The 23,639-nt window shown below is 31.4% G+C and overlaps 2 protein-coding genes across 3 annotated transcripts; one reads left to right on the top strand and one right to left on the bottom strand.

Moving 5' to 3' along the window:
- On the top strand, positions 1–1,863 carry LOC131180839 (major pollen allergen Ole e 1-like). 2 transcript variants are annotated; one of them, XM_058148661.1, is made up of 3 exons: positions 1–144; positions 937–1,054; positions 1,159–1,863. In XM_058148661.1, the coding sequence occupies exons 1-3, from the start codon at positions 103–105 to the stop codon at positions 1,491–1,493; spliced, it is 495 nt and encodes a 164-aa protein (XP_058004644.1). In that variant the 5' UTR covers positions 1–102; the 3' UTR covers positions 1,494–1,863. The 2 variants fall into 2 exon arrangements, with proteins under 2 accessions (XP_058004644.1, XP_058004643.1); XM_058148660.1 differs by having other exon boundaries at positions 4–144; positions 722–1,054.
- Positions 1,864–6,689: 4,826 nt separating this feature from the next.
- Positions 6,690–8,673, bottom strand: LOC131180838 (omega-hydroxypalmitate O-feruloyl transferase-like). Its single transcript, XM_058148659.1, has 3 exons — positions 8,548–8,673; positions 7,951–8,424; positions 6,690–7,743 (listed from the first exon to the last, which is right to left on the bottom strand). The coding sequence occupies exons 1-3, from the start codon at positions 8,548–8,550 to the stop codon at positions 6,883–6,885; spliced, it is 1,338 nt and encodes a 445-aa protein (XP_058004642.1). The 5' UTR covers positions 8,551–8,673; the 3' UTR covers positions 6,690–6,882.
- Between the last annotated feature and the right edge of the window lie 14,966 nt (positions 8,674–23,639).

Here is a 23,639-nt window from a genome sequence, read left to right as displayed (position 1 = left end):
CTTCATTATGGCTTCCCTGTCACAAGGAGCTGAGGAAGAAGCTTAATTTTCCACAAGCTCTACCAACTCAACCATGATACCAGCTATAATGCAGACAGGCAAATGCTTCAAGATGATCTGCTGCTCTTCTTGAGAGGTGCAAAGGTAAGTTGATAAACTACATCCTCTCCTTCACTGCAAATGCTTTTTGTTCATTACATGGCAACTCTTGTGAAGCATTAAGTGCCTGCCATTTGAAAGCTCACATGAGCAACATGAACAATCCCTGATTCCCTCTTAAAAAAGCCTTTTCTTCTTCTACAATTTACTCCACATCACCAACACATGCTGTTCAGTGCAATAAATTCAAAGAATGAATTTCTTTTGTTTAAAGTAAAACAACACTTTATTATCTTCAGACATCATATAAACATACTCATGGAGTACTTCAATTTGCAAAGTCTTTTTGGGTCAAGTATTAAAGGTTTAATCTCTACTTAATTAGTTTCTTTTCTACCATGATTGAGTATCAACCTCCAGTTCTGTTCTGTGGGTCTATAAATGCCCTGTAGCTTCTTTCCTGTGAGCTATCCTGGAAAACGGACCTTGAAGCCCCACAAAAAAAATCACAAAAAAAAAGAGATACTTTTCCTGCACATTTAAACTTCATATATGCCAAATGACATTCACATGTCTTTGTTTCTAGTGAAAAAGATAAATCTCCTGTAGCTTTTGTTTACAGTTGGATCTCCACCAACTCTCCTGCTGCTTATCCACAAAAGAGAACTCATCTTCTACTATATGATAATGCTTTGATTGCTATTCACTAGAATCCAACAGTTCATTCAAGTGCCCATCTGAAGTTTTTCCCTTTTTTTTTTCACCCTTCAATCTCCCAAAATTTTTGCTGCCATGAATCCAGTAATTCTCTTATTTCTCTCATCTTTGTTTATCAAGTCACTGTCTTCAAAGGTTGCGCCAGCCAAAAGCAATGCCCACATCACTGTAATGGGTTTTGTTTATTGTGACATCTGCTCCAACAACAGCTTCTCCAGACACAGCTACTTCTTACCAGGTGATTGATCTGCAAATTTCAAGTTTTATTAGATATATTTTCTGGGAGATTTCCATATGAACTAGAAGTTAATAGCTTTTCATGTGCATAAATTGTCCAACCAGGCGCAGGAGTTAGAATAGACTGCAAGTTCAAAGCAAGTTCACCAAAAATCAAAGAACAAGTATCGTTCTCAGTAAACAGAACCACAAATAGGCACGGACTCTACAAGTTGGAAGTACCTTCTGTTGATGAAATTGCCTGTGCAGAAGTGGCCATTGAATCTTCCTGTGAGGCAAGCTTAATGTGGAGTTCTTCTAAATCATGCAATGTTCCTGGATACAAGTCCACATCAGATCAGATAACAATCAAAGCCAAACGCCCCAATCTCTGCATCTATAGCCTCAATGCGTTGAATTTCAGACCATCAAAGACTGATCTTACCTTATGTGGAAATTAAGAAAAAAGAAAGATTTCTGCAGTTCTTTCAACCTTTTGGTCACCGATATATGGCTTTCTTCTGTCTAAATGTCCACCTTTTCTCTTTGGACTCCTCTTCTATTCCTCCAATTCCGTCTCTCCTTCAAAATAAGTGCACTTTCCATTAAAATATGCTCCTAAGCCCATCACAGGTGATCACCATTTGCTAATGCAGTATCTTGGGAGCTAATTATTTGTTTTATATATTTTTATTTTGTTGTTTCTTTTTTCTTATGTTTGGTCTCCAACTAGACTTTGGAAATGACTACAATATCATTGAGTTAAAGCTCATTAGTATTTTGTTAGTTTGTTGCAGCTTATACTAATGTAATGTTTGAATATTTTGTGTATTTTAAAGTCAAGGTCCATGGACAAACTCCACTATTCCTCAACTTCACAACTCTCTCTCTCTCTCTCTCTCTCTGCCCCTCCTCCTCCTTTTTTCAATTCTAATTTACATTAAGCTTTTGCTAGCACTTAATATTGCTGAATTTTTAATCGTTTTTTAAAATTGAACAAATCTAGGAGCAACACATGATGCCCAGCTCCAACAAAGTTGATCAGGCAAATTCCCTACTGTTGTGCACTGCGTAAACATGTAAACTGTGAATAAATAAAGCAAAATACTAATATTTGCATGATTCACTCTCCCTCCATAGGGCTACATTCACGGGCATGCCATCATCCAATATAATCAAATAATAAATCACACATAAGCTCAAAACTATACTACCAATCAACCCACTTACACCCAAGAGATCACTCACAACAAACTACTCATAATAAATACATTAGTTAGCCATTTCAATCTCTTCTAGACATAACTCAATATATTTACTACTACAATTGCTACTTCACAAATGGTGTCTTCAACTACATAGGCAAAAGCTCTTTCACTAATGGATAAGAATTCATTCCCCACTCTCCATCGGCTAAGCCTCTTTTGTAGGCAAAACCAAATAACCTTTCCACGATTCTCCTATTTGTGTTAATTCTCTCAATCATAATCTAATTAGGAGTCCCACTCAATTTCAGAATAAAATTAAAATAGGAATTCTACTCTATATAGGAAATACACCTCCTATTGAAAAATATTTCTCCAACTCAAATTAGAAAAAGGTCTCTCTCCAAATCCCACTAGGACTTTGAGTCATAATTCTAACACCTACCTACAAAAGAACTACTAGAACCCATGACATTTAGTAAAGTAACACTTGAATCCCTACTGCTTAAAAAATATCAATATATGTCCTTAAACTAATATTAGTGAAACTAATATTAGTGAAGTTTTCAATAAAATTGAAATTGAGGGACTAAATAAAATCAAAATTTAACATTAAATGACAAAAATATAGTAAAAGACTATACTTTTTCAGTTAAAGACAAAAATGTAGTAAAAAAAAATTAATAGTATAGCACATAAGACTAAAATTTCAGGAGAATCATAGAAAGTGAAGTGCACATTTATTAAACAAGGACCGAAAGTATTAATTACACTAGCATTTGGGGAGACTCAAGTAATTTTTCCTCAATGTTTACATCTCCAACTCATGTGGATCCCCTGAAAAAGACACCGAAGTGATCAATAAAAGCCCTCTCATATGTATTGTCAGGTCCATTAAATTAAGGAGCAGCCTTGCCCAACAAATTTACATTATAGGTTAAACTTCAATACTTCAACTAGACAATGGGTTCTAAGTCTTCACAGTCATTTCCTCCATCATCTGCGCTTCCACTTCTCCAGTTGGAAGATAAGAACTTTACCACAGGCAAGTCATCATTTCCCCTTTGTCTTTTCTGTATGAGTAATTCTTGCCTAAGCCATATACCATGGTGGACCAAGACACATATTGCATGTGAGACTCACATGTTTTGTGTCTCAAGACCATGGTCTAGACAATTTTTAGAAAAGCTAAATGGTGTAACCAAGGATTCAAGAAACAAATATTTCATCCCGGAATACACCTACAAAATTAAGAAAATGGCTGTAAAGCCATTTTTTTTTTTTAATTACATTTTGCAATCAGCATTAACCCATCATGCCTCATTGCCACATGAACCAATAGTTCTTTGCCACATCAGAAAAAGTCATATGAACATGCATACAACAATCTAAATATGATGATCATATGTAAATCATGTGACTTTTCCTGCAATAACAAAAAATAGTGATTTGTATGTTGGAGAATGTTAATTACCATATTTTTACTCATTTTCAAAAATCACAAAATTAGATACCCACAACAGCAAATCATCTAGATGCAGAATAACTTCTGCAGCAACGAGTTCGGAGAAAGAACAAAAATGAAGAGATTCATCTGCTTTCTTGCTTAACATTCCATTTGATTTTGAAATGTTTCATGTCAAGATCAACTTTATTCGCATACAATTTTCAAAAACAAAAATTATTCAGCTAAAGCCTTGTTAAACCAAACTTGCATCTTTTTGATAATCATAAGGAATAACAGTATCCTGTTAATGCTGTTTTCTTATGGCCTACGCAAAGTGCCCTACATGCATTTGTGGCTCACCTTTTTCAGAGTTGCAACTGTATGCACTCTATAATGGATAACGAAAGGTCACTGAAAAGAAATGAAAAGATGCCTTTAAAGGAAATTCAAAATTGAAAAACGGTTCCAATGCATACAAGTTGAGCAAGAGGACATGGAAATAAACCAAGGAATTCTGTATTTTGAATATCAGTTATAGTTTGTCAAACCTCTTAAAATTCCATTAGTACATACCAAAAGGCAAAATTATTGCCGCAAAAAGTAATTATACATCCAAAGAACTAAACTAACGCAAAAAGTTGCAGAATCCCATCTCCCTACATCCAATTTGGCAGCATATAAAATAAATGGCAAAATGTTTAATTTAACCCCCAAGTTCAATTTAGCCTATTTTTAACATTTTGTCTAATTTAGGCTAGAAGTTTAATTTAAGCTTAATTTAGCAAAAAAAAAATTAAAATTTATAGAATAAATTTATTGATTTAAAAAAAAATAAAAAATGTTCAATTTTTTTAATTTTGAGACTAAATTTCTTGATTTATTAATTTAAATCCAAAATCAAGAAGTTTAATTTCTTGATTTTCTTGATTTTTAGGTTAAATTTAGTTTAAATTGAAAATTTTGAACTAATTTGGACAAGAAATTAAAAATGGACTAAATTGAATTTCTCTCCGATAAGTATTGGGCCAAATTAAGTTTTAAGCTGCATATACTGCAGTATCATCCACTCATCCGATTTTTTCTAAAATAAAAAGTAGTCATTGGTTTTGTTCATGTGCAGATTTACTGTACCACAAGCTACATCATCTCGCATTTCCATTAACAAAAGGGTCCAAGATTACTTAAGATGGATGGCAAGGATGGGACTTCACATAAATTGAGACAAAAAGAAAAACACAAGCAATTTGCTCCATTTGGTTTCTTGGAGAAAGTAGGAATACAAAAAAATAAACTTGTTCTCCTATCAAAATATGTAGTACGGAAATGGAAATGCAGACAGAGAAACGCAAAAATGGAAAAAAAAAAAACATTTTCAAAAATATAAAAAATAAAAATATTATATATATATATATATATATATATATATATACAACAATTCTTTTTTTAAGAAATAGATCCCTCACCTGCGCCACGTTGCTGCCGTCGCCGCCGCCAGGTAAGTCCTCTCCTCCTCTTCCTCCTTCTCCTCCTTTTGTCTTCTGATGCGGGGCGAGTCTAAGGCAAGAGACGAGAGTCTGCGCTTTTAACCTAAGTATTTTCTATTTTTAAGAAACGGTTGTCTGACTTCTAGTAATTCCGGAAACGCCTCGCCGCGGTGTCATCTCGTTTCCATGTCGGAAACGTTTCGGGAGGGGAAACGCCACCCAGTCTCGTTTCCATGTCGCAATAAGTTTCAGTTGGAAGACAAACCCAATTCGCGAAAGAGCTAAAAATGCAAAACCCACTCTTGTAACAATTAGCTGATGGAAGGAACCCATAGACATTTAAAGTATGAGCGTATACAATGACGAGCCCAAAACGCCCTTTTCTCATTTCCGTTGTCTTTGCTTCCCTCTCCACTACTACTGGCATCTCCCCTCCTGTTAGACCAGAGATTACGAAGCAAAGCAACCAACCGCAATGTATCGGGCCGAAACCGCCTGTTCGACCCGGATTTAGTTCAAAATGGATCCAAGGCGATTCCGAATCAGTATTGAGTATTATTAAACTATAATAAATTTAAATTTTAGATATTATTTATTTAATTTTTAATTTAAAAAATATAAATTTTAGAAAAAAAAAATCAAACTGATTTGAATTTGGATCTATTTGAATCGGTCGGTTCAAGTGGAGATAGCCTTGAATCGGCCCTCCTAACCCTGGTTTAGGGCCTGTTGAAGACCCAAGCCATTGACCCAGGTTGGTTTTGGGTTTCATCCAGACCACTCTAATCTGGTTCATGAGCGAAACTGGCCCTTGACCGGGAATAAAAGTATGATCTAAATACGACAGCGTTTTCACAAAGTTTCTATTGATTATGAATTAGATTTTTTTTATTTAAGAATTAGGTTACATTTGGTAGAAAATTAAAAAAATAAATTAAATATTACTTATATAAGTTTTAACATTTAAAAAAATAATTATGATAATTATTAATCTATACCCTTCAAGGTTAATATTTAATTTTTTAAGAATATATAAATATTAATGAGATTAAAAATTAACTTATTCTCTTTTAAGTATTCAAATAATATTAATAAGAGTTAAAATGATAATAATTATCCTTTTTTAACTTGAAACAAATTCTTAGGCTTAAAATTGAATTCTCAATCATCAAAATTTAATTTAATATATCAATATTGATATGCTTTTTATACTATCGATGGGAGATTTTGCTCCCACATTCAATATTTCAACAAAAATTAAAAATTTTTTCACATATAAAATCATCATAAAATATAAATATAATATAACTCAAATTCTCATTTGAATTTATGAATTTAAAAATTAATTTTTTATTAATAAACTTTAACTTAAGTGATATTAAAATTATTTTTAACAATAAAATATTAAATTTTAATTTTAATTTTAATTAAAAAAATATACATTTAAAAAAAAAAAAAAACTAAATGTTATATTCACTTTACAATAACAAAACAAATTGAAAAAGAAGGAAGAAAGCAACAAATAGAAATTATGAAGTTTCAATGAAAAAACTTCACAGAGGTGGTAGATAAATGAAAAATAAATAGACGCCTATAGGTGCATTAATTTTCTTTATCAACCCATAAACATATGTATAATGGTAGTCTAATACAAAGATCAAGCCACCATGGTAAACATAAAGGCAATAACATGATTAAAGATAATTCTTTTTTCTCATATCTGCATCAATTCTTGGAAGATCTTCATGGCAGAAGCTGGTAATCCCAGAAGCACATTTATGCTTTTTCTCTCTTTACCATGTGATAGGAACAAGATCACTTCCTTCTCTGGCAATGCCACTGGCCCTGACAGAATTGGTTCTCCCCATCCAAAATCTGTAGTGTGAAAAGATAGCCTAGACCAAGTGGTTATCAACAGAGTAGAAGCCAGGGAAGGCCTTGCTCTTGTCACTTCAAAATAATCTATAGCAGATCTCATGTAAGAGTCTGTAACCATTTTAATTGCATCTTGAACTAGCCCAACTGCATGTGAGAGTGGTTTTTCTAGTAGTTCACCTGCTTGGCTTATAGAATTTGTCAACACAATTCCATTTCCAAAGTACCCTTTTTGCAGTGGTGGGTTGAATTTAGGCCTTCCATCAACAGCAAATAGAAGTTTTGTTTGTTGATCAGGTAGCAAATTGAGTGCCTTGGCTCGAGCTCTCCACACGAATGCTGTGAGGCCTTCAAAAGTAGTGCACTTGTCAAGAACCTCATCTTCCATTGCTTTCATTTTGATCCTTTCAAGCATTTCAGAATCGAAACAGAAGGAGCTGTACAGCATTTCATCATCTTTATAAAGGTTATTGGTCTTGGATTTATCTTCTAGCTCAGAAAATTCTTGGTGAATATACTCTATCTTTGGTGGGTTCCTAGCTTTAAGAATGCTTCTGTCTGTAAATGGAGGAACAGAAAGTGGCAAGCCTCTAGCTGTTTCTCCCCATGAGTTCACAAATTCCATAGCACCAATTCCATCAAACATACAGTGATTCATGCACAATCCAAGTGCAAATCCACCACATTTGAACTTGGTCACCTAGAAGAACAAGAAGTTGATTCTTTAATATCATATTTGAGTTAAAATTATGCAAAAATTGCAGGCAGATGATCATTATGCATCTCCATGGCTAGCGTCATCCAGATGTGTAAGTGTCTGAATACACTTTTAAACTAAATATTAGTATGCAAGTCATGCACACAAAATTTATAGCTTAGGATAACATATTTGGAAGAGTTAAAAAACCTGAGCCACCAGAGGCGGCATCTGCAAAATGTTCTTTGCATCAGGAATGTCATAAACAAGCTTCCCAAGAGTTTCTGGATCAGGCTTTGTAATGTCTCCAATCTCTTCCATTGCACAGTTTGCTTCAGCCTCAACAAAAACAGCACCCTCACCAGTGCAATTTATAATAAGCTTTCCCTCGGAGCTAATTGTTAGCCTCCCTGCAAGAGGGTAGTAGTGAACAAGAACCTTTTTCAAGGCATTCTTGATAACTTCTGCAGCAGTTTCATTCCCTTCCTCATCTGACTTGAAGCAGTAGACTGTACGCACAGTCACTGCAATATTTTGATCAAGATTAGAGAGAAAATAAAGACCTTTCTCTGTCTCCTTTTCCGGAGCAACCAGAGTAGGCTCCCCTTGTTTCACAATTAGTTGAGACATATTGCCATTAGAGTTCTCCATTGCAGCACCAGCAACCTTTTCAATCTCCACAACCTGAGCACAACAAAACCAATAAAATAGCATGTGAAGTGAATTAATAAAAGAAAAAAAAATAATGCTAGCCTGTATAGAATTGAGTGTAAATGCAATATTTATTGATTGAAAGAGACCACAAACCATGTGAACAAGCTTGGGAAAATTTCTAAGGGCAGTATAAATGAATCAATTAATCCCAGAACCCAGGACAGAGAATTCCAGCAACTGAAAAATGGTGATTGTATTTAAACCTGAAATCTGTCAAGGTTTTTAATTGGCAGTGGTATATATGGAAAGACGGTGGCCCAACTCTAACAAAGTTGATTTACTTCTTTGGGTAAGTGAGATTGTGAAAGTACAGGTGTCAGTCCTTGACTGGGAAGATTGGTGCCTTGCAGAGATATTTTATAGCGACCACGTTGAATTTTATGTGGAAACGATAATTATGTTCAAAGAATTTTTGTTTTCTTGATCATTGATTTGGTCATGTGGGTGAGGGTAGGCCACTGATCTTGGGAACAACCATTATCAGACTTGTGTGTGTTTGGTGGAGTTGGCATCCCAAATTTGCTTGCTTGATTCTCTTCTTATTAAAATCTTTTTCCTTTAGATTTTTCATAGTTGAATATTGTTAGCTGATTCTTATCACCATTTTGGCCTTAAGAAGCATAGGATTGAAGTGCTATTGAAGTAGAAAAATACCTTATAAAAGCAATTAGGAAATGGAAAATTTTTGTTAAATTTGGTTTATCTCGAATTAAAGATATAATATGTATAGCAGAACTCACATGTAAATTAAGTGTAACTTGTATATTTGTGTTTGAGGCATGGACTAGAGAGCAGGTCAATTGATCCTACTCAATTTTTGTTTTTCTTTTTCAATTATGATATATGTATTTATTTGAGAGCCATATTAAAAAATGTAGATTCAAAATACAAATATGTGAATTTTACGAGTTTCATTATATATAATCTTGAATACATAATAAATTAGATCTGAACGATAATTTTCAAATAAAACAATCTCCAATTGCTAAAACAATTAAACTTTTGTATTTTTGCATGGAAAAATTATAATTTGGTCTCTAAGTTTTACCCCCTAAATTTTAAAAAATTAATTATTTAGTCTTTAAATTTTATACTATATCACACTTTACTTTCTATTATTTTAATAAATAAAATAATTTAGTCTTCCCTTTAATGGATAAAATTATTATAAATATTAAAATTATAGAGACTAAATCGTTCTCTATATTAAAATTAAAGGGACTAAATAATTAAATTTAAAAATTAAAAAATTAAAGTGTAATATAATATAAAATTTAAAAAATAAATAATTAATATTTAAAAATTTAAAGACTAAAATGTAATATAAGATAAAATCTGATAGTTGCATTAATTATGCTAGCATAATCATATTCTTGTGTTATTCAATCTGTAAGGATTGATCTGTGATGTGGAAGACTTTTTTAATTTCTTTACCAAATTCGTTGAGGGGTTGAAATCAAGCCCAACCTTTTCTTTAATGAAAATGTCATATTACGACGTTAACAAGAAATCATAATCTTGAGTTGCTCAGCTCGTCTTTCTTTTCTTTCTATAATTATAGACTAGACGGTTCCCTTGATTTTGGACACCTTAAGGCATGCGTGTTTAATTTTTTTTTTTTTTTCACATTTCATTTTTATTTATTTATGATTACATATCAATATATTTAATGTTCTTCTTTTTTCTTTGAGGATAATGTTTTTTGTTGTTAAAATTGAATTTTTAAAATCAATGAATTTGAATTTAATGGTATTAAAATTATTTTTAAAATTATAAATTTTTTAATTTAAATTTTAATTAAAATTAGTGAAAAATAATAAAAAAAAAAAATTAGCGAACGAAGCATTCCATATTTATGAGCTTTGAGAATTGAAGCACATAGTCTTACTCTACTTACACTAAATATTTATTTATTTTTTATTTTGTAAATTTATTCAAATGTTTTAATTCTGAATTAAATATCCTAACCTTATAATCAACACCTCAAATTGATTTATAAAAATTTAAAATTTGTCTGCTAAATTTATAATTGTGATAATCAAATACACTAAATTTACAAATATGATAACAAATGCTCTAAAATAATTTTGTATTTTTTTTTGTAATAAAAAAGATTTTATACTTTGTTAATTGATTATTTTAATAATTATAACCATATTATTATTTAAAAGAATAAAATTAATTTATTTAAAATATATATAGATAGATTTCTATAGATTTGAGTGATAAAACTTAAAGTTTAGAATATTTAGTTATTATAATTGTAAATTTAATGAACAAAATTTAAATTTTTTAAAATCAATTTTAGACTTTGTTTACAATTACAACTAATGTTGAAGGTTGGGATTTTTAATACAAAATTCAAATATTTAAATAAAATTGTAAAATTACACAAATGTTTAATATTTTATATCAAATTAAAAAAAATTGAAATTTTGTATTTTGAAAAAATAATAAATGTGACACCCCTTACCCGTCTACAGTATAGTCAAATAAGATATGCCATACAATATACTGGAACACTATAATTTATCTCATTGATATTTATCAGTTCTTAATTTATTTATTATAGCTATTAAGTGAAATTTATAAAATTGATCTCATTTAGATCATTTATTGAAATTATAAATTAATTTGCAGCTCCGAAAATTTTATAAAAAATCCGGCAGAGTGCAGGCTAAAAATGGAGAAAACAATTCTTTGGAACCCATGAAAAATACTTTCAATAATTTTCAATCATTCTCAAACTCCATTTGTATCACATCAATTTACAACAATTTCTTAACAATTCCTCCATTTGTCATTCATTCATTTCACATCATTATCAGGCTCAAATCATAAACAAATTCTCATATGTTATTTATAAACACAAAGTTACAAATACTTACATTAATATAAAATTATATTACATAGGTTTCAAATATACATGATAAAATAAAAGTTTAATTACAGAACTTATAAAAATCACAAAATACAAAACGGAACCTAGTGTTCTACCTAGGGGTGAGCAGTTTACGGGTTAAACCGATTAACCGAACCGAACCGAAATTAGTGGTTCGGTTCGGTTAATCGGTTTAACCGGGCCGGTTCGGTTAATACTTTTAAAAATTTTCGGTTATCGGTTATAACCGAAGAACCCAATAAAACCGAAATCAACATAGGCCTTTATTGATTTAAGCCCAACCCTTTCACACAGCCCAGCCCAGCCCATAATTGCTTCTGTAACCTAAAACTAAAACTAAAATCCCTAACCTTTCTTTCCATTTGCCTATTGCCGTCTGCCGCCGCTCAACTTTTCTCCCTCCTAAAACTAAAATCCCAAGCTTCCTCTTCGTCTCTCTTCTTCCTTGCTTGTGTGTGGTGTGCATCTTCTTCAATCTTCATTCGAGGTGAGCATTTGTCTTTCATACTAACACATTCATAACTGCAACACTAAAAAATGAATTTAATTAACTCATGTTTTTTTTTTTCTTGCACTGTCTGCTATGATGAAGATTGTTTGTTGAGTTTGCATTTTTATCTGTTGATTTATTTTTCATCCTATGTTGCTTAACTAAAGTGGTTCCTGGGCATGAGTGATTGGGGAACTGGGTTTCTAGAATTTGGGTTCTTGAGGTCTTAGTGAAACGCTTTGAAGTTTCATCAACTTTTTTCTGAGATTCTGGCAGAATGGCACATAGATACTGTTAGTTGCTTTCAGGGTTTAGCCGTTTAAGATCTAGACAGTGTCTATATAGTTTATGGTTTGTAGACTTGGGAAGTTGTTATTTCGTTTGTCTGCAGGTAGTTCAGGGATTTGGGATACTGGAAACGCTGAAGATGAAGCTTTTGAGTTGGTTAACTATAGTTTCTGCTTTTGTTCTATTTGACCTTTTTGGTTACAATAAATCATTTGCCACATTCTCTCCTCCTGATAATTACTTGATTGCTTGTGGTTCTTCCCAAAATTTTACCTTCCAAGGTAAAACTTTCGTTCCTGATTTGCAGCATTCTTCCCTCACATTAAAGAGTGTAACCTCTGTTGTTGCTGTCTCCAATTCTAGTTTCCCATCTCCCATCTATCAATCTGCTCGAATCTTCTCTAAAGTAGCTTCTTACAAATTCCAAATTCAGCAAGAGGGAAAGCATTGGATCCGCCTCTACTTTTACCCTGTTCCAAACTTGGGTCAAAACTTGACATTTGCATCAATTACTGCAGTCACAGATGATTTTGTGCTCTTGAACAATTTCACATTCAAGAACTACAAGGGTTTAGCTCTATTTTTGCTTCTCAGAGGGGAAGAAAAGTGGAAAGAAAAATAAAAAAGATGATTTTTATCTAGGAGTTCATAATTATCAATATATTATTATTTTGAAAAGTATTTTATTTTAGAAAAATAAAACTATCCTCAATATATATTTTTTTCTTCCAAGAGAGGAGTGTAGTGTCTTTTTTCAATTTCAGGTCCTTGGGTGTGATTATAGTGGGCTCTCAAGGGTGGGGATATGCGTTTCAAAAACTTAAAAATCGCATTGAGGTTTCAAAAAACAACACTGGGCATTGGTTGAAGGAATGGATGGGTTCTCAAGGGCTTAATTTTATTTTATGGACTTCTCATAACTCAAAGTTAACTTCTGCAGCTTGCTATGATGAGTGTCTAACTACTAACTGTCTCTTGCTTATTATAGCTGAATGTTATAATTAACTGATTATTCCTCAATTTGGTCACTTTCTTGCATTTAATGCTTTTGGCAGAAGCAATGTTTATAAAAAGTTGCTTATTTTGGGGTAAAAGCTGGCCATGAATCAAATTTTGATCTTTATGAAAACCTAAATTCTTAATACTTATTAAAAGAAATTATAAATCAGTCATTGATATATATGAAAATTTATTAATAAATTACATATACTAATAATTTATATTATTAATGTGAATTGAAATTGCTCTTTCTATGGTAGCTTGTGCTCCACAATAATATTGATTAGAGTTCTAATGTTAATTATTTGTGTACTCTTGTAGCAGCTGAACATGGATTCTAGTTCTAGCAGGCAAAATGATCCAACAAATACAACTGATTCCACTCAAAGTGAACAAGAAACTGCAACAAGTTCAAAATCAAAAGTGAAAAGAAAGCCAGTCATGCCAAGGTCTACAGTTTGGGATCACTTCACCAAGTTTAAAACTGATAATGGTGACACCAAAGGCAAGTGTAATTATTGTAATAAAGAATTTTGTTGTGATCCCAAGAGAAATGGAACCACTGCACTTAGGAATCATATGAATATTTGCAAAAAGCATCCACATGCCATTGAGACTAGGCAAGCACTATTGGATTTGCAACCAAATTCAAACAATGTAAAGGGTGAAGTAGGCACACTTACTACTTGGAAATATGATGAAAATGCAATTAGGGAGGCTCTTGTTTCTATGATTATCATTGATGAGTTGACATTTAAATTTGTAGAAGGTGAGGGATTTCGAAAATTTATGAGAGCTATATGTCCCAAGTTTAAGATTCCCTCTCGTTGGACTATTTCACGAGATTGTTATTTAGTGTACGTTGAGGAGAGGTCAAAATTGAAGTCTTATTTGAAGAGAAATTGTCAAAAGGTGAGTCTTACTACGGATACATGGACATCATTACAACGAATTAATTATATGTGTATCACTGCTCATTTCATTGATAATGATTGGAAGTTACATAAGAAAATCATTAATTTTTGTCCTATTACAAGTCATAAAGGTGATGCAATTGGTAGAGCTATTGAAACTTGTTTGCTAGAGTGGGGGCTAGATAAGATATTCACCATTACAGTTGACAATGCTAGTTCAAATGATATAGCAATTTCTTATTTGAAAAAAAAGCTTGCAAATTGGGGTGTCACTGTTTCTAATTCTGATTACCTTCATATGAGGTGTATGGCACACATAGTTAATTTGGTTGTCATGGATGGCTTAAAAGACGTTGGTGAGTCAGTGCTGAAAGTAAGGAATGCAGTGAGATACATTAGGAGTTCTCCAGCTAGGTTGAAAAAGTTTAAGGAGTGTGTTGAATATGAAAAAATTGATGGCAAGTCTTCTTTGTGTTTAGATGTGTCAACTAGGTGGAATTCAACTTACTTGATGTTGAATATAGCTCAAAAATATGAAAGGGCATTCGAGAGGTATGAGTCACAAGAACCTATGTTTAGGCTTGATTTGGGAGAGAATGGAATGCCTGATTTTCATGATTGGTCTGAATGTAGGAAAATGGCTGAAATGTTACCTCATTTTTATGAGCTTACTTTGCGTATTTCTGGTTCTCGATATATCACATCTAACATGTTTTTTGGTGAGATAAGTGACTTGGGTTTTATTTTAAATGAATGGGTGGATAGTACTAATGTTAAGGTGAAAAATATGGGGGACAGAATGAAGAAAAAATTTGACAAGTACTGGGGGAATATAGATAAAATGAATAAATTGATTTATTTTGCTACTGTTCTTGACCCTCGTGATAAGTTTGAATATATGGAGTTTCAATTTTGCCAAATGCATGGTGAAGAAAAGGGTGAGCAGTTGTTCCAGAAGGTGAAGTCATCTTTGATTGAATTATTTAATGAGTATAAGAAAATGTATCAAACTGATTGTGAGCAAACAAGTGATAACACTAGCTCACAGCTCTCAAGTGTTAGTGGTAGTACAATAAATCTAAAGCCCAAATTGTACTTGAAGCATCACTACAAGAAGCAAAAGTTAGAAAAAAATGGAGGTTTAGATTCAAAAACAAAGTTGGAAGTGTATCTCAATGAGGCAATTCAAGAGGACAAGGAAGATTTTGATCTCTTAAAATGGTGGAAAATCAATTCTGAGAGATTTCCTATCCTTGGAAAAATGGCAAGAGATATATTGGCAGTCCAAGTTTCAACTGTTGCATCAGAGAATGCTTTTAGAACTGGTGGGAGAGTACTAGATCCCTTTAGGAGTTCTTTAACTCTCAGAATTGTGGAAGCTTTGATATGTGCACAAGATTGGACACGTTCCTCAAATTGTCCAATAAATGTTGAGAAAGATTTAGAGGAACTTGAAAAGTTTGAAGAGGGTATGTAATAAATACATGTATTTAGATAATTTTTATCTTTTAATATTTTTATTTCAATATGGATTGATTTTTTTTCCCCTTATATAATTCAATTTTCAGTATTGCCAAGTATTGGCCTAACTCAATCAGGAGGATCAAGTTGTTCAACCCCTACCCTTAACTCTTAGATGTAAGTTTGATTGTTTAAAGTTTTACATTATTTTATGCTTTCATTAATTATTATATATCAATTGTCTTTTTTTTTTATTATTTTGTTTGTGTAGGTTCCCAAAGCTATTGCCTGTTGCCTCTTCATTTGAGGATTTTTTGGATTTGGTTGGACTGCTCAAAATCAAATTATTGGAGATTTGATGGATTTTAATATTATGTTTAATTCTGTTGTTATTTGATGGATTTTAATATGGACTATATTTAGCTTTTATCTTGTTGGAGATTTGGTATTTTATTATTATGCTGTTTTATGGATTTTAATAATAACTGAACTGGATTGTATTTAGAGTATGGTTGTGGTTATTTTAGCTTTTGTTTCAATTATGTTTTGTTTTATGGTTTGGCATTTGATGCTTGGATTATTATTTGGTTTAGTGGTTTTATACTTTTATTTATTTTATGGTTTATTTGGCATAGTGACATTTTATTAAATTGATTGTTTATTTGATGCTACACAATTGATTTTATATGAATTGTATACCATGAAGTGTGAACAAATGCAAATGTGCAATTTACAGGTCAAGCAGGTTTGGCATTTGAAAAAAATTAAAATTTCAATTTTTCATTAATCGAACCGAACCGAACCGATAATGATTGGTTCGGTTCGGTTTGATTTTTCTCCAATAAACGGTTCGGTTCGGTTTACAATTTATGAGATTTTCGGTTATCGGTTATTTCGGTTCGGTTTGGTTCGGAATCGAACCGACCGAATGCTCACCCCTAGTTCTACCAATGCACTGTAGCTTGTGAGGTGACACGGACACTGTACAGAACTGTGAACGGCCTTACCTACCCAATCTATGGTCTACTGGGCCCTTTGTCCAAATCTTTAGTGCCTACGTGTTGCAAAAGCGACGCGCTAAGCATAAAGCTTAGTGGTGCCAATAATACAAGAAAATATAATATGCAAATAAAAGTAATAATTTCCTAGTTATTGTGTTCATGAGAAATGAATAATTACTAACTTATTATTTAGTCGAGGACTAATTACATTTTATGATATTAAGTTCTTCATGCATTTTGTTAATTATTTTCTTGATGATTTTGAGCTTCTTTGTATTTTATTGTAATCATTCATGATATTTAATTTTCGTATTTTCTTTAATAATCAGTTTAATTACAGTTATACTTTTCCATGCCCAAGTAACCTATACAAGTTGATCGGACTGGATAAACGGGTAAACTAGCATTGGGTACCAGGTACCTCAGGCCGTTACACCATCAGTCACAATGTGTCTCCTGGTGTGCAAACAGAATGGCTAATAAGCCATAAAAGCAATAAGGCATAAAGTCAAGTAAAACATCATAATCAGTATAGCCATAGGCTATTACATCACAGAATGGCAATGAAGTCATACATCATACGCAGTACTGCTATCAGAACCCTATTGGCATGCCAACCTATCCAAACCAATCACATTAGGCCTACTAGGGCATATTACAAAGTCATTTCTTGAATATTTGTACTTTATGTATAAGGTTACTATTCATTTTATTAGTCAACTAAAATGTTAACTTTTTCATAGATAATAGGTATATTGGCTCAAATATCATCAACATACCATATTTTGCATTCTAAAGTTGTTGGCATTAGTTGCCAATTCCATTTCAAAGCTTAGTGTTAGTTATTCACAATTTTCAGATTTCAAGCCTCATGTTTACTGTTCCATTGGTCATTTATACAGTAGGAATTTAGCAAAATTGTCTTCATTAAAGTTGTTCCTTATTGTGTCTAGTTTCATTTCCTTTTTTGAATCACTCCATTTGGAGTTTTGTAGCTCAAGTTATGGCCTAAACACCATAACTGGCTGGATTGGACAGAATCTGGGCAAAACTGGTTCTGCCAGATTTGGTAACCTAAGTTTGGTTAGCAATTTTGACTAGGTTATGGTCAGAATTTGGATTTTTATTTTTCATGAAAGTTGTAGATCTATGTCTTAGCTTTTTGCTGGTAAAATTTTAGGTCAATTGGACCTTTCTACGCTGAGTTATGATCAAATGAATAAACACTATTCATTTGGTCATTTTGTCTAGGCAGAATGCAAGTCACCCGAATTAGGACAATTTTTAGGTCAATTTGGTTTGGTTTCTGGGCAGAGTTTCTTCACCAAAATTGTGTCATTATGTGTCTAGTTTCATGTCCAATTAGCCTTGCACCAATTGAATCTCTACAACTCCATTTATAGCTGCCCAAACATGCTAGACTCGCATCCAGACCTGTAGGGCACTTAAGGGCAGCATACCTAACTTCAATTCCCATTGCACAAATTACTTCATTTCCTAATCAAACATAACCAAATGGTCACTAATTGACCATTACAACTTTAGTTTATGTCCATTTTCATCCACCACTAAAATTAAATTTCAAAACCCTAACCCTAATTTACCAAGCCTCCAATTCATGCATCTTACCCCTAATTTGCTATACTAATCATATAATTTATACTAGGGGCAGCTAATATGTCACTTTAAATCAAAGAATTCTCCTAAGCCTAACTCATGTCAAGGCTGCCAAAATTTCATGGAACATAATCATGCCTCATTAATTCAATTTTTATCAAATTCTCAACTTAACTTAGCTTAAATTCATGTTTAGAAAGATGTAAAAGCAAAGAATATGGCACTAACCACTTTGGTGATTTTCTAAGCTTATTCACACCTCGCTTTCTTCCACTTTCTCCTCTTCTAATGGTTGCCCAAGTCTAGCTCTAGTGGTAGAGATAAATTTTTGTGAAGGGAATATGAGGTTTTGAGATGGTTTTGGTAGAGGTTTGGAAGCTTGCGTGAAGCTTCAATGGTAGAAGAGAGGGAGTGGTTCATTTGTGAAGAAGAAGCAGATTGTTTCTTCCATTTTTTCTGCCCATTTTGCTCATTTTAAGTGGTTTAAAGACATGTGTCACAATGTAATTGGGTGAGAGTGCTTAGTAACATAAGCATGAGGTCAAAATTACAATTTTAATTCATTTTCTTTTCTTTTCTTTGCTACTCATTTTCAATTCAATTTTTAATAATATTTATTCATATTTTAAATCATAATAATTATTTACTTAACTAGACAAGTCGGTCAAAAATCACCTCTGAAGGTGAAATGATCAAAATGCCCTCAATTTAGCTTAACAGACCAAAATTGTCTGTACGGATTGAAAAATTTTTCTAAACATTTTCTTGGTATTCTAATGCCATAAAAACCTCAATGACTCTTCTTTGAAGTCCCAAAAATTATTTTATGAATTTTCTCCCAGGTTTAGGGCTTCTAGCTGCGAAGACCGCAACTTCCCACGGGGTTACCCATCGCTAAGGCACCAGCTCATTTAACTTGATTGTATTTTATTTCTAAAATTTTTCCTACATTTTTCTTGTTAATATTTGAGTTAATTATGGTTCCTCACTTTAGTTTAAATATTTTTTCCAGACGTTCTAGCTGTCCGGACCGACACTAGTCATCAAAACAGTAGAATGTACGGAATAGTTACAGTGAGGGTGTTACAATAAAAAACCACCTTTGTGATTTGTTTTTAAAGAGATCAAATAATAAAAATAAACAAATATATATTTGATGGAAGAAGTCCAAATTGCAGATCACAAAATGGTCATGAGACTTTCTCTACATTAATAAGAGACAGCCGAGATGGCCATAAGACCATAATTTTATCTAATTTTTCTTATTTAAATTTAATTTAGTATAAATTTAAAATATAAAATATACGGTGAAATTCATTTATTTGTATTTTAAATTTATAATAGACTAAATTTAAGTAAAATTTTTTTTAATCTCTCGCTCATATGAAAGTAATTAACTTAATTTTTATTAATTAATATTAAAAAATAATTTATGCACTACTATATAGTGAAAGGTGCTAATTTGAGTTTAAATCAAAAGGATTAAGTAAATTAAATTAAAAAAAAAAACTTAAAAATAGATAAAATTGAATATGAATAAAAAGTTTGGGGGTAAATTGAGCTTTTATCCGATTATTTAGCATCCAACACCTCCAAAGTTCTGAAATTTCAAGGCTAAATAACTCATTAGAAAAGATTAATTTTCCACTTTAGTCCGTGATGAAAAGAGAGAGATATATCTATAAAGATTGAAAGCATACGAAGAATTTTGGAAATCGTTAAATTGTTAACACAATTTTTTGTTTAAATAAAAATCACAATCTACGTGAATTGAGCATAATAATTCATTATAATGGTCGAATATTTTTTAATATTCAATTCAACGAAACTTTATTGGATTGAATTTAAGTAGTACTTTAATTAGATTTGAAAATGAATTTTAATTTAAAAAATAATAGTCGTAATAAATTTAAATTTTATATGATTAAATATTTATTATTTAAATATATTTTATAAATATTTAATTAAATATTAAATTTTTATTTTTATAAAATTTTAATATAATATACTTTAAATAAATAGAATTTAACCGAATACAAAATTAGGGGAGAACAGATTTCGGTTTAAACTGAAAAATTAAATCGAATCGAGTCAATTCGATTCAATTAGTTTGATTTTAAAATTCAATCAGTTTGATACGATTTATAAATTTTGATAATTTTGGTTAATCCATTGGATTCGGTTATTTTCATAAAAAAATAAAAAAAACTAAACCGAACAGAAATTACTAATACATACATATATATATATATATATCAAGGAAATCCTAAGATTTTTGAGTTTCTAAATTTTTTTTTTATATTTTTATTATTGAGATTTAATATTGAAAATATAAAATTTTATAAAATTTAATTTAATCGGCTTAAAATCAAACCGAACTTATATTTATCGGTTTGATTCAATTTAATTTTTTTTAATAATTGATTTGATTCAATTTTTAAAATTTTTAATTTTTAATTTTTGATTTTATCTGCTCGATTCGGTTTCGACCGTTTGCACACTCCTACACAAAATAAAACCTTTTTCATGAATAATTTAGTAGAGGGCTAAATCAAAAAAAAAAAAAAAATGCATGATTGTCAATAATAGCGCCAATAAAATATTCCCATTAAATTACATAAACCAACCAAGGAAGGGACTATCTTTAATTAATAGCGATAGCCTTAAATCAGAGGAAAACAAGAAAATTTTTATTGGGTCAACCACAATATATTTACAAAATATATATATTTTTTACTCATTTAATAAGAATCAAATAATTGTAAACTTTAATTTTAATAATAATAATAAATAGACTATAAATCATTGGAGATCAATAAAAAAAAAGAAATCAATTAATAAAAAAAATTTGCTATACATATTAAGATTTTTTAATAAATATTTGGAGAAGTTAATAAAAGATTTTTTACACCTATTAAAAAAATTTTATAAATATTTGGTGGGCCAAGCCCTCCCTTGCAGTTGCATCCAATTGTTTTTTTTTTTTTAAAATATAAAAAAAGAAAAGATTTCTATTAGTCAGGAGAAATTGCCTATTGAAAGAAAAGATGTACAGAGAAAGATAGCTTACAAATTAAGAAGCCTAAACTTTTAATCTTTAAGTTATCACAATTAAAATAACTTTTAAAAAATCTTAATAATAAGATTAGGCTATTTTAGGAGTGGAAGCATGACTCTAAATCTAACAAATATAATCTCTTTATTTAATATTAATCATTTTTTAAATTTTATTTTAAATACTATACTTATCAAATATTTTAAGTCAATAAATTTAGACTTTATTTATTTTTTTAGAATTAATACTCTAAAGTTAAAAGACCATCTCTAAATCACATCTTACAGGGTCGCACAACTTAGAGGAGAACTTCCAGAGGGACACAACACCACATCTTACAGGGGAAAGCATTGCTGGTTTCTGCTCTTCTCAGCAAAACAACAGGGGAACCACATCAAGCAGTAAACATAACCTTCAAGCAAGAAAAGATCTATCTATTGAAGGAAGATGTGAAAGTAAACAAAGAGGCCGAAGACAACAGGAGCCATTATAAACAGCAAAGGGAGGAGATGGAAGTTCTCTTTGACGTCCCAATCACGCCATTTGGGTCAGCCATATAGCTATCGGCGGTGATCCCAAGAGAAACCTCTATCAGCCACTGCTCCCTTACACCTTTATTAGATAGATCCTCTGGGGCTTAGTTATCTTCTACGAAGGACATGGCTGATAATTGAAGGAGCACAAGACCCATGATTGGACCAGTAAAAGACATCATAAGCTCACATAAGACAGCCACAAATAGTCCCTCAAAGTTAATGCTCGATTGCTCAAAATTCGACAAAAAATATCTATAACCCCACCCAGGGGAGGAGGGAAGCCACACATTTGGTAGAGGGAAAGCAAACAACCTCCCTCTGCGCAAAGGGGCAGAAGGAAATTGCCGAAGACACAGCAAAAAATGACTTGAAGCCCTAGAAAGAAGAGAGAGAACTCGAAAAACGACTAAATTATATGCCACTCTTCTATTCTCTTTCCTCTGGATAAATTATAAACTAACGATAATTTTATAACCAATGAAAGCAATTACAAAATTTCGATCACGGCTAATGTGATATATTATACAATAATTAGGAAAATTTACTATTTAGTTGTCAAGTTTTATCATTAATATCATTTGAGTTCTTGTATTTTATAAATGAAACTATTTAGTTTCTCAGTCTTATTTTTATCATCCATTTAAGTCATTTCATTTATTTTAGCCGTTATTTAAAATAAATTACTATTTAATCTCTAAATATTATAATTATTTATAATTTTATTCCTCAATTTTATAATTAATTACAAGATTATCCCTTAATTTCATCTCTTCATCTATCTGTTCTCTCATCTCTTCGTCTATCTATCTCTTCTCCCCATTTTTGTATCTCTCTCTCTCTTTATCTCTATCCCAATTTTGTCTATCTATAACTCTCTTCATCTTCCTCTCTCTTCATTTCTATCCCATCCTTCCTCTTTTAATTTTTGTCTCTCCTGTTCTTTCCTATAAAAGAGAGACAAAAAGGGGAAAAAGGAAAGAAAAAATTAGGGAGAAAGAGATAAGAATAGCAAGGGAGAGAGAGACATGAAGAGAAGGAGAGAATGAGAGAGAGGAATAAAGGAGAGACGAGGGGATGGAGAGATAGAGAGAAATGAGGGGGAGAGAGGGAGAGAGAAGAAAAGATAGACAAAACTAGAAGGGAGAGAGAGAGAGAGAGAGTTGAGGGGGGAGGGAGGAGATAGAAAGATGAAACTAAGAGATAAAATTGTAAATAATTACACAAAATTAAAGGATAAAATTTTAAATAATTGTAATACCAAAGATTAAATATTAATTTAAACTCGTTGTGGCTTGCAAGAGGCTCTTCTTGTTTGTTTGGTGAGCTTCCTCCAATTTTTGTCATACAGATGATGATCATACTCATTTTTTCAGTAATTGTCACGACAGTTATAGTTATTATAATTATTATTAAAATACTACACTCCTATTTTTTTAATTACTTTAATTAATTATCTCACACAGCATGTTAAAATGTTCTCAATCCACCCACATAGCTTTCATCATTTTTTCTTATAGAGGAAGAAAAGAAAAAAAAAAACCTCATTCAACCACTTAAATAATAGATGATAACATTGATTTCATTTTTCTATCCTTCAACTACCAAAATTTCATATTACAATTAATGGTGGCACACACACAAATATAAATTTGAACATATTTATTATTAAATTTAATAATCTAAAATTAATAAATTTTAATTTTCATTTTAGTGGAGTTAGAGGGTGAGACTTGAATCTGTATTTATAATATACTTTCAACTATTAGATTAAACTAGACAATAAATATTAATTTAATAATATTTAAATTAAAAAAATTAATAATTTAAGAAGTTTATTTTTGAAAATTTAAATATTAATGTTTATGTTATCCACTTATAGTTTTTTAAACAATAATTTATATAAATATAACAAAATTAAGAAA

The sequence above is a fragment of the Hevea brasiliensis genome, chromosome 6, assembly GCF_030052815.1.
Source record: "Hevea brasiliensis isolate MT/VB/25A 57/8 chromosome 6, ASM3005281v1, whole genome shotgun sequence".
NCBI classification, from domain to species: Eukaryota; Viridiplantae; Streptophyta; class Magnoliopsida; order Malpighiales; family Euphorbiaceae; genus Hevea; species Hevea brasiliensis.
Note: the sequence above shows the minus strand (reverse complement) of the source record. Positions and strands in the feature narration are given on the sequence as shown.

Coding starts and splice junctions, on each gene's coding strand:
- LOC131180839 (XM_058148660.1), top strand. CDS start 892: ATGAATCCAGTAATTCTCTTATTTCTCTCATCTTTGTTTATCAAGTCA. Junction 1,055..1,158: donor ACACAGCTACTTCTTACCAG/GTGATTGATCTG, acceptor TTGTCCAACCAG/GCGCAGGAGTTAGAATAGAC.
- LOC131180838 (XM_058148659.1), bottom strand. Junction 7,744..7,950: donor TGCCGCCTCTGGTGGCTCAG/GTTTTTTAACTC, acceptor TTGTTCTTCTAG/GTGACCAAGTTCAAATGTGG.